At 41.8% G+C, this 12,021-nt stretch overlaps 1 protein-coding gene and 1 pseudogene across 2 annotated transcripts in view; both read right to left on the bottom strand.

The window, feature by feature from the left end:
* The window catches only part of ufm1 (ubiquitin-fold modifier 1), a 64,540-nt gene extending 53,513 nt beyond the window's left edge, over positions 1–11,027 (bottom strand). Inside the window, exons 1-3 of one of the 2 annotated variants that reach the window (XM_078222300.1) lie at positions 10,893–11,027; positions 9,113–9,169; positions 7,629–7,686 (exon numbers count right to left, since the gene is read on the bottom strand). In XM_078222300.1, coding sequence (XP_078078426.1) covers positions 7,629–7,686; positions 9,113–9,169; positions 10,893–10,894 — 117 coding nt within the window. In that variant the 5' untranslated portion in view covers positions 10,895–11,027. Of the gene's footprint in view, positions 1–7,628; positions 7,687–9,112; positions 9,170–10,692 lie in introns of both variants that reach the window. The other variant, XM_078222299.1, reaches the window with a different exon arrangement.
* Positions 11,028–11,502: 475 nt separating this feature from the next.
* On the bottom strand, positions 11,503–11,722 carry LOC144500121 (U2 spliceosomal RNA; annotated as a pseudogene).
* Between the last annotated feature and the right edge of the window lie 299 nt (positions 11,723–12,021).

Below are 12,021 nucleotides of genomic sequence, written 5' to 3'. Positions count from 1 at the left end.
AAGTGAATTATTCACCATTGGTTGTCAAAATCAGCACCATTGGACTTTAATTAAGGACTCATGTGAAACAATAATTCTTTACTCTGTGTTCTTTGTCCTGGAAATCTTTCTTTCTATCCCCTCTTTTAATGTACGAATGAAACAGAGACAATGTCGCTATCGTCCTCCCATGTTTGCGTGTGCGCAAATAAACTAACCCTTTGAGCTTACCCCATCTGAAGTTTGCTATGCGGTTATTAATAGAAACTGGATCATACCAAAACGGAGGGGTTGGAAAAAACGAAACCATTTATAAAACTGGGAAATCTAATCAGAAATGCCTGCTTACAGACCAGAAGTGAGTGGAAAAATCATGGCTATTTAGAATAAACCCTCCTCTTGTTGTGTTAACATGCTGAAGAAAAAGAACTGTCTCCTAACTGTGGATTGAAACACAAAAACCTACAGTGCAGGAGGCCATTCAGTCCATCGAGTCTGCACGGACAACAATCACACCCAGGCCCTATCCCCGCAATCCCACATATTTACCTTACTAATCTCTCTAACTTACACATCCCGGGACACTAAGGGGCAATCTAACAAGGCCAATGCACCTAACCCGCACATCTTTGGACTGTGGGAGGAAACCGGAGCACCAGGCGATCATGCAGATTGCCCAACACATTTTTTGTCTCTGTTGAATGTGAAAATTGGAACACTGATCATCCAATGCAAAAGGCTAAATTATTTGGTAGATTTTTTTATACACAGAAGTTTAAGACACAGCAAAGTATTCAATCAACACACTTACTAACAAAACTCCATGAACTCACATTCTGAAAAAGATATGTGAATTCTCAAGAGTTTGATAGTGACAACATCTTTCGTAAACTCAGACAATTGAATTTGGATAATGATACAATTTTACAGAACTTACATGAATGTCATTTTTTTTCTGAAAAACTAATGAGTGGATGAAATTCAAAATCAGTTCCTGAAGTCAAAATAGTCAATCAGGCATGATAAATGCAGTGGTGTTCAGGAAAGGACAGTACAATGGCACAGCGGTTAGTACTGCTGTCTCACAGCACCAGGGACCCAGGTGTGTGGAAACTGCACGTTCTCCCCGTGTCGGCGTGGGTTTTCTCCAGGTGCTCCAGTTTCCTCTCACAGTCCAAAACATGTGCTGGTTAGGTGCGTTGACCATGCTAAAATTCTCCCTCAGTGTACCTGAACAGTGTTCCGACGAGTGTGGATTTTCACAATACAATTTGCAATGGAACGCAAACATAAGAACATAAGAAATAGGAGCAGGAGTAGGCCATCTAGCCCCTCGAGCCTGCCCTGCCATTCAATAAGATCATAGCTGATCTGAAGTGGATCAGTTCCACATACCTACCTGATCCCTGTAACCCCTAATTCCCTTACCGATCAGGAATCCATCTATCCGTGATTTAAACATATTCAACGAGGTAGCCTCCACCACTTCAGTGGGCAGAGAATTCCAGAGATTCACCACCCTCAGAGAGAAGTTCCTCCTCAACTCTGTCTTAAACTGACCCCCCTTTATTTTGAGGCTGTGCCCTCTAGTTCTAGTTTCCTTTCTAAGTGGAAAGAGTCTCTCCACCTCTACCCTATCCAGCCCCTTCATTATTATAGGTCTCTATAAGATCCCCCCTCAGCCTTCTAAATTCCAACGAGTACAAACCCAAGCTGCTCAGTCTCTCCTCATAATCAACACCCCTCATCTCTGGTATCAATCTGGTGAACCTTCTCTGCACTCCCTCCAAGGCCAATATATCCTTTCGCAAATAAGGGGACCAATACTGCATACAGTATTCCAGCTGCGGACTCACCAATGCCCTGAACAGATGCAGCAAGACATCTCTGCTTTTATATTCTATCCCCCTTGCGATATAGGCCAACATCCCATTTGCCTTCTTGATCACCTGTTGCACCTGCAGACTGGGTTCTTGCGTCTCATGCACAAGGACCCTCAGGTCCCTCTGCACTGCAGCATGTTGTAATTTCTTTCCATTTAGATAATAATCCAATTTGCTATTATTTCTTCCAAAGTGAATAACCTCGCATTTGTTAACGTTATACTCCATCTGCCAGATCCTCGCCCACTCACTCAGCCTGTCCAAATCTCTCTGCAGATCTTCTACGCCCTCCACACGATTCACTTTTCCACTTATCTTTGTGTCATCTGCAAACTTTGTTACCCTACACTCAGTCCCCTCCTCCAGATCGTCTATATAAATGGTAAATAGTTGAGGCCCCAGTACCGATCCCTGCGGCACGCCACTAGTTACCAACTGCCAACCAGAAAAGCACCCATTTATTCCGACTCTCTGCTTCCTGTCGGATAGCCAATCCTCAATCCACGCTAACACCCTACCCCCAACTCCGTGTGACCCAATCTTCTTCAGCAACCTTTTGTGAGGCACCTTATCAAATGCCTTTTGGAAATCCAAAAACACCGCATCCACCGTTCCCCTCTGCCAACCGCACTAGTCATATCTTCATAAAAATCCAACAAGTTCGTCAAGCACGACTTTCCCCTCATGAATCCATGCTGCGTCTGCTTAATCGAACCATTCTTATCCAGATGGCCTGCTATTTCTTCTTTAATGATGGATTCCAGCATTTTCCCAACTACAGACGTTAAGCTAACCGGCCTGTAGTTACCCGCCTTTTGTCTATTTCCTTTTTTAAACAGCGGCGTAACATTAGCCGTTTTCCAATCCGCCGGCACTACCCCAGAATCCAACGAATTTTGATAAATAACCACTAACGCATCCACTTTACCACTGACATTTCTTTCAGTACCCTGGGATGCACTCCGAGGTAAATCAGGGAAAAAGGGATGAATACCTGTCTTTGGTCTATATGACTCTAGTTATAGAGGTTGGGTGACAACAGATGATTTCTACCCTATAGCCAACAGAAGAGACGAACTTGGACTGCTCCCAAATAAAGGAGGAGGAATCAGAGACTGAGGGATAAAAGTTGGAAAATCAGTCTTTGTTGGCAGTGATACCATGGCTTCTGGGGTATGAGTCTTCTGGACACATTTCAACATTGCTTCTAAGACAAAGAGGAGGATATTGTCTGTGAAGGCAATATCAAGAACTGGAATCTTGAGAGATGAGAAACTTCAATGTTGTCTGCACTGCTTCTTGTTAAGTATAATGTAAAATCTTACTTATTAAATTCTACTAGATTCATAAATACTTGTTCTGCATACCTTGTAGGTCAAGCACAACTGAGGACCCAGAGTTTTTTTTAGTTAGAAGGGTTTTATACCTCAAAACCTTGAACAGGCCTGTGGTTTCTGGAACTGATTTGACGATTTACAGTTGAAGTGAGGACCTTGTAAAGCAAAGTGTTCACAGCAGGTTGCAAAGTTTCTTGTGGTCGTATATCTAGGAGGTTGATTCTCAAGTGAACTTTAAAACTAGCTGCAAGTCATCAAAAAGCCAAAGTACTTGACCTGTTCCAACTTCAGAGTCTTGTTCTCAGACTGGCTGACAACTGATGGGTTGTGTGGATCTGCTGGGTCCTGGAGTAATAAAGGTGCAGTCTCTGAAACCAGCTTCAATCACATGACTGGTGGATTAACATCAAGTCCCACCCAGTCTAGTTCAGATATCACATTACATTGTGATATAATGAGCAGTTGATAGTAATGGAGTTTCGATCTCTTCTTCCAGTATGAAACATGGAGACGGGCAGTCTGGATGCTCCATAGTCTTAAAGTGTTGGCCCACCTTTAAACAACGAGACGTGCGAATTCCACAGATGGCTGAGCAGTACTTTCACCTACGTCCTATTTAAGTAAGTATACACCAGAGACCTGACACAGTCTGTAGTTCAAATGTCAAAAGTCACCAGGATATGCAGCAAACACTTCAACAGCGTCTTTATGTCCAATTTTTAAAAGCGTTGCCTGGAAGTTTACAACACAAGATGCCTGTACTGGGCAGGGAACTTGAAGTATTATTTAGTTAACATCTAAGTCCACATATGCTAATTATACTTGAGCGTAATCTTCCTGCCCTGGTCCCACAAACAGTGTTTCTAGGGCTTTGTTTTGAAATTAAGTATTCTTCCATTTCTACTTCAGCTATTACAAAATGAACATTTAAAAATTTCAGGTCTGAAATGTCAGGTGGAAATTATGTTTGAACTTTTGACTTAAAAGTCGTGGACTATATAATGACTCATTCAAGTATAGCCATCTCTTATCCTCTGTACATTGGAATTGGTGATTGCTTGCTGCATGGCACAGGTGACATTTCAAGACTTTAACAAAATAATCAGTACAAAATGTACAATTGACAATCGCCCAATCCCATCAGACCTGATGTCTATACATGCAGGTCTTAAATGTACAGCTGTTTGAAATAAAGGATCCCTTTGCTTTTTGTATATTAATAATTAGAAAGATTTCACACTAACAAGATATTAACAACCTTAATCCTTTTGTAATTGGGTCAGTGAGTAATGATCAGCTTCATGTATAAATTACTCTACCATCTAGTAGTGAATTCAACATCAGGACCTGTATATGGAACAAAATATTCTAACGTTCTGTACAGAATGTACAGAACAAATATGCCAATTGTTATTAGTGTAGATATTCTTTAAAATCTCTAACTTGTGTTGTAGTCACCTCTGCAAGTTGTTTGCCCCAGAATTAATCAGACATGTTTATCAAGCGAAGGGGCAGATTACTGGTGGAGAATTTATACAATACCTTGCAGATTACAGTTCAGCGAGCAACATTAAAGTACCATCTTTCACCATAGCAATCCATTTGGCCCACGGCCATCAGAAACAAATGTTTTAAAGGTGCCCACATCATCAACCTGTAAAGTAGCTGATTGCTATGTAAGATATACTATGCTCTCCAAAAAATACCAGTGCACATCATCTTCTATTTTTCTTGTCCCAGCGTAACACTACACTACATGGGCAGCACAGAGGCACAGTGGTCAGCACAGCTGCCTCAAAGCGCCAGGGACCCAGGTGACTGTGTGGAGATTGCACACTGCAGAATGTTACAAGCCTAAGTAACAGGTATCATCATTCTTAATGGTTGGATTATCAAAGTTTGTTTTAATCTAATTAGCATGTAATTAGACTCATCTTTTGGTTGTTAATCGACATATCAACCGCATTAAGATCCTCAAGTCATCTCTAGAGCTAAGGGTTGATGGACAGTCTCATGTCTGAACAGAGAAACATATTCAGCAGCTCACAGCTCAGTTCTTTCTCTTTAATTCTGCCACAACCTACGTAGAAGTGCCGATGGATGGGGACTCAACTACACATTTAAGTTGTGTGTTATGAATTCTGGTACAGATAAGAGTTATTCAACAAGCTAGTCAAGTGTCATAACCTTCATTTTTTGCATTCGGGAGGTGAAAGTTAAATTTTCTGTCATCAAGCGATAATAGCTTATTAATCTTTTGCCACTATTTATTTTTTTCTTTCAACATCAACTACAAGGTCTGTTAAGAGGATCATTCTTCTGTTATCCAAAGGCTATGAAAGCTGAATGGTCTGTTCCTGAACTTCTAGATATTCTGTAATATTAAGTTCAGGGAGAGCAAAAGTTTACCATAAAGGAGTCATTCATGCACTGAAGTCCTAAATATGTCTATTTTGTACATAAACTAAGGTGAAGATCTTAGGTTAAAACAACAGAACACCATATGCACTTAAGAAATAGGAGCAGAGCAAGGCTTTGCTCCACCTTTCAATTCCAAGACAAGAGATATCCAAAGGCTAACACCTCTCCAAGACAAAAAAATCCTCATCATCTCCATCACAAATGCTTATTTTTAATGGTGCCCCATAGCTCTAGATTCCCCGAGGGGAAACATCCTCTCAGTACCAATCCTGTCAAATGTCCTTAGAACCTTTTTGTTTCAATAAGATTAAACTCCAATGAGTCTGGGTCCAACCTTCTCAACCACTCCTCATAAGATACTGCCTTTTATAACCTCTGGACATCCCGAAGCACTTCAAGCTGGTGAAGCACTTTCAAAGTGTTATAACATGGGGAAATTCAGCAACCAAACTATAAGACCCACAACAGCAGTGAAATAAATCATCCGATAATCTATTTTCATCGTATTTGTTGAGGGATAAATGTTGGCCAAGACATTACAAACCTCCCCCGTTCTTCTTTGAGCAGAGCTACGTAATGTTTTACATCTGCCTGAGTGGAGAAGTGGAACCTCCGCATAAGGATTTGTCTGAAAAACAGCAGCCCCAACAACGCAGCACTCTCTCTGTACTACAGTCTGTTTTTTGGAGAAATGCTTGAACCCATGACCTCTGGCTCAGGTGAAAATCAGTCAAGGCTAAGCTTCAAAGGCATATTTGAAGTTTAGAAGCAATCAGAGGAATGGTCAGAGGAACACTGATGGGGATAAAATAAAAAGGGAACTAGTGATAAAGGAGCTGGAGATGTGGGAGGAACTACTGATAGGGTGACAAGTTTTATCTTATAACCTATCCAGGGTTGCAGGAGAGATGCTGGAACTCTTTTCGTTCTTGAACCTTACAACCATGGAAAATTCCCAGCTCAGCTGCTTGGAGAGGATTAGACCCAAGTCTGATATTTGAAAGGGTAATATGCAAACACATTATATTAATTGACCTCAAGGTCATGGTCAGCACTGTGGTACAGTGGTTAGCAATGCTGCCTCAGCGCCAGGGACCTGGGTTCAATTTCAGCCTTCGGGTCACTGTCTCGCATGGAGTTTGCACATTCTCCCAGTGTCTTTGTGGGTTTCCTCCGGTGCTCCGGTTTCCTCCCTCAGTCCAAAGACGTGCGGGTTAGGTTGGTTGGCCGGCCATGCTAAATTGTCCCTTAGTGTCAGGGGAATTAGCAGGGTAAATACTTGTGGTTATGGAGATAGGGCCTGGGTGGGATTGTTGTTGGTGCAGACTCGAAGGGCCAAATGGCCTCCTTCTGCACTGTAGGGATTCTATGATTCTAAAATGTATTGCAATAACAAACTATGTTGCATAATTCAGGATATAATTAGTAAAATTTCACTTTGTAAGATTACAGATTTGTACATTACCCTGATTTAAATACTTACATTAACAGCAACAGCTAATCTTTTCAGGGTAGAAGAGACATGAAATCTGGGGGGTGCAGGGGAGGGGAGAAAGTGAAGGGATTCCTAAAGGTTATGCAATTAGAGCAGATATTTAGGTGATTTCAAAACAATCACAAATGAGGGTATAATGTCACAGTGACTGAGAGAGCACATTTACATTAAAAAATGAAGCATGATGGAAAACTGTGCTTTTCCAATACAAAATTGATCAGTATATAAAAAAGTATTGAAGTGTTCTCTGTCCATAAATAAACTACAGCAGGAATCTGACAATCCAGTTATTGTGTCTAAATTGGTGATGGAAGCAGATTCAATAGAAAATTTCAAAAGATAATTAGACATGCACTTCAAAAGGGAACATTTGCAGAATTACGGAGTAAGGACAAGAGAATAAGACCACTGCACAGTTCTTGTAAAGAGCTGGCACAGGCACGATGTCCCAGATGGCCTCCGTCTGTGCTGCACGGTTTGATGATTCTATCACGCACGCACTGATCTGCTTACCTCTTCGGCTGCAAACTTCAAAACTGCCGTGAAAGGTGTGACTTCCGGTACACTCAATCTGAAAACACAACCAATCATTAATTCTGTCTTACTACCAGAACAGGACTAAAATTCCACTTATTTTTCAAGTAGCTGGACTGAGACAGTTTATGCATGGAAATGAACAAGGGGGAAAGGTTTACAATCCAGGAACAGTGTCTCCAAACCAGCAACCCTCGGAACCCAGGCCGTGCCGGATTTTGGATCTTGCTGAATTTTGGGTGGAATCAAAGATCATTCAGAGTATGGGAATACACCAGCGCTGAAGCCAAATTGTCCAGTTAAGTTTTTCTTGACTCAACTAAAATTAATGCAGAGGACATTCTAAAAAATTTAAGTTTTGCGGCTATTCTCGTTTTTGTCATCAGATTTGAAAAATGTTGATGAATGATAACAATCAATCAATCTCTATCAATTAGCTTAAAACAGACAAGGACGAGGTCAGAGTAAACCCTGGTGGTGGAAAGTTTTGGGAACCAGAGGTCCAAAGGCAGCTGCTACCCCCAAGAACACTACACTTAGTGTATGGCATGACTCAAAGTGCTCACACCCCACATCATCCAGTTTCACACACACAATCATACAAAATTAGCGGTTTACATCTACCAGTTCCCACATTTTTGATCTGTTTTACTTTCCTATTATTTCTTCTTTTCTGCACTAGCATAACATAAGAGCAGAATTCTGGAGTTACCTGTTACTTACTAAATCTCTCTGACAACTTTGAATGTAGAGTGGCTAAAACTGAAGACAGTGCAGCAGCAGCAGCTGTTGGGGGGATATGGAGATTTTCTCTGTCGGGTACGTGTTAGAAAATCATAAAACTGTCCTTTATTAATAATTTCTGAGTGTTTTAAATCCCAGAGAAAATTATACTAACAGCACCTTACCAGAATACACAAGGTTATAATGTACTGCAAATTAGAATTAAATGTATTTGTATAAAAGATATATATAATATAAATATAAATGGGTATTACAACCACTATCACAGCCATCCATTGCCTGAACACTTAACCCAACACATGGACTACAAAGAGACCCAATAGCCCACTGGTTATGAATTTTAATGTTCTTACTGAAATACAAATAGTGCTTTTAAATTAAAAGCTTGTCCTTCAATTTAAAGAAAAGCATGATAATGTGTTCAAAATGATCAATAGTGTTTACATGTTCAAAACAAAAACATTTCCATAGCACAATTACTGACATAAATACTTTAAAAAGGACAAAAGTTACAAATAGTGCTCTTGTTTATAAAAATAGTAACTTAAAAAGATAAACCATTCCCCAAACCACTGTCAATGGAGACTGTTTTTAAAAACAGCTCCAAACATTTTATGAATCAGTGATGGATCGACAAGCATTCACTAAGAAGATGAAAAAGTGTATCAAGGCTTTGGAGCAGCAGCTCCCATTGACTATTCTCAGCCACACTTACTTACACTTTGTAGGGCAACTTTGGATCCGATGTCAGCGTGATTTTAAATGTGACTTTTGACCTTAAAAAAAATTAATACAGAATTAGCCAGTCTTCATCAGCTACTGTAGGTCACATTATTAAATTACAATGATCAGGTTATTCATATTATTGTTAAAGTTGTTAACTTAATGAGTTATCTATGTTAAGTTACTGATATTGGTGCTTTCCTATAACTATCAGTTATAGGAAAGATCCCATTCTGCACAATGACCAATATTAACACTACTGCTAATAACATTTCAATTTGATTTAGTTCACATGTATTAGTATATAGTGAAAAGTATTGTTTCCTGCACACTATACAAAGCATACTATACATAGAGGAGAGGGTGCAGAATGTAGTGTTACAGTCATAGCTAGGGTGTTGAGAAAGATCAACTTAATACAAGGTAGGTCCATTCAAAAGTTTGATGGCAGCAGAGAAGAAGCTGTTCTTGAGTCGGTTGGTACGTGGCCTCAAGACTTTTGTATCCTCCTTTATTAATTTTTTTGTGGCATGCTTTAAGTTAATACTGTTTTAGCATCTATTAACAATGCTTTAGCATCTATATTTCTGTTGATGGTTTTTAAATAATCACAAATGTGTGGTTGCATTTACATAGCGCCTTCTCATTCCCAGGCCATACTTAAGCACTGCTATATCGACACAGATGACAAGTAATTGTGCAAATAACAATTAAGAATGGTCCTTCTTGGTCAAAGATTTAAACAAAAGATTAGAATATGAATGCACTAGGAGGTGAGGAGTCACGAGTACATCAGTCAAGAGAAGAGTAAGAGATAAATGGGATAAGCTAAGGACAGGAGATAGGAGACAGGTGGCAGAGTTTTGTTACAGTCAAAGTTTATCAGGGATGCCGGACAGGCCAGGTCAAGAAGTCACAAAACAAAATGCAAGAAATACAGATCAGGCAGCACTCATGGAGAGAGAAACAGAGTTAATGTTTCACATGTGTGACCTTTCAAAAGGGTGTCAAGTATCCATACGTTTAGTTTTATTTCTGATTTCCAACACAGGGAGTCTATTGTTTTTGAAACAGCTCCGATGAAGGGTCATCCTGACTCAAAACATTGGCCAGCGCTGATGAAGGGACATCCCGACTCCAGACGTTGGCTCTATTCTCTCTCCACAGATGTTGTCAGACCTGCCCAGATTGTCCAGAATTTTCTGTTTTTGCTATTGCTTTTGTAGAGGGTGGAACAGCTGAGCCCAGAGGTGATGGTCAGGGTCAAGAATGTGGGTCATGACAGGGACAGCAGCAGAGAACAGAGAGGGGGGGAAATCTGGAGAGAGGGGGGGGAATCTGGAGAGAGGGGGCTGTTGAGGACGGGGTGGGTGGGGTAGATGACAATTCCATTTGGAAGTGGTGCAGTAGTAGCAGAGAAGGGGGTTAAGCTGCCAACAGCAGCTGGTACAGGCAGCAGGGAGGGTGACAGGTCTGGGGAAGGGGGGGAATCTCATGGACAGGATGAGCCTGGGCTGGTTATAGAGTGGGACACGGGTTAGAGGGACAGGGACAAACAGCCACGTTAACACCTTGCCTGCCGCACTGATGAACCTGCTGCAATGATGTGACTGCTCTGCGCATCCCTGTGACTGGCAACAGGATGGATTCTCCCGGGAATATAATCACTGAGTAAAGTCAGGGCAGCTACAGCACCCTGGCCCGCCCGGCCTACCCTCCCCGGAGTCCCCCTCCCCGGAGTCCCGCTCCCCGCCGGCCCGCTCCCCCTCAGCTCACATTGTCCCTCCTGAGCTCCCGCTGCTGCAGCCACCGCCGCCTCACCCGGAAGTGGACGCGCTAGCCCACGTCACCGTTCAGAGAAAGGACCGGCCCTTTGGAGCTGTCCACCCTAACTCCTGACAGGAATGACCTGGGTGGAGTTAACAATGCTGCCAGTTAAAACAACATTACCCATTCAGTTAGCCTCATTTTTTAAAAAATCGCCTTGGTTTATTTGCTGTGTTCTTCTCCCCAACTCCCATATTCAGCAGGCATCTCTGTAGGTAGCTAACAGTAATGGCCTCCTGGAGGGCAAGGTGACATTGAGGAGAGTTTGGATGGTTCCTCATTGTTCACTGGCCTCCTTACATCACAGCACTCACCCACATGGACTTGTAAAATCAGGGTACCTCCACCCTCTTGCTTCTTTAGCCAGTTCTCCCTTTCCCCCCATGTTCCAGATGTTGCCTCGCAACTGGCCAGAACTACAACCGACAATCTGCTTCTTTTTTTTATACTTTTCCAATTCAATCAAATCAAATCCAATTCAGAGTCTCAACAAGTTGAGACATTTCAGATCCAGGCTGACAAGACAGGGCGAGCGACCAAACCACCCTGTCCTGGGCCTGATCTACATGAGCCAAGCTGAATGGAGAAGGGGGAGGCTCCTCCTCCAAGACTTGAGCTCATTTGCATCTTAGCCAAAAGGCCGAGATGCCGCTTTAAAAAATTGCTTCATATGAAACATATGAAGCTTCAGTGTGACCTAATGACCTCGACCAAGTGCGGCCGACCATGGGCTGCCGACCATACTACACTTGATCTTAGCCAAAAGGCCGAGAAGCGATTTGATCTACTCACACCTCAACTCCGCCAGCACCGTTTCACCACTCTTAGCCATACCATTTTTCAACTCCATCAATCCCCTCTTTTCCTTCAAACTTGCGACCACTCCCTTCACACCTGCAGTATTTAGAGAGGCATCGGCCTAGTAGCATTATCGCTAAACTATTAATCCAGAAACTCAGCTATTGTTCTGGTGACCTGAGTTTGAATCCCACCATAGTAGATGGTTAAATTTGAATTCAATAACAAAAGAAATCTGGAATTAAGAATCTACTATTGACCATCGAACAATTTTGTCGAT

The sequence above is a fragment of the Mustelus asterias genome, chromosome 10 (assembly GCF_964213995.1).
Source record: "Mustelus asterias chromosome 10, sMusAst1.hap1.1, whole genome shotgun sequence".
NCBI classification, from domain to species: domain Eukaryota; kingdom Metazoa; phylum Chordata; class Chondrichthyes; order Carcharhiniformes; family Triakidae; genus Mustelus; species Mustelus asterias.
Note: the sequence above shows the minus strand (reverse complement) of the source record. Positions and strands in the feature narration are given on the sequence as shown.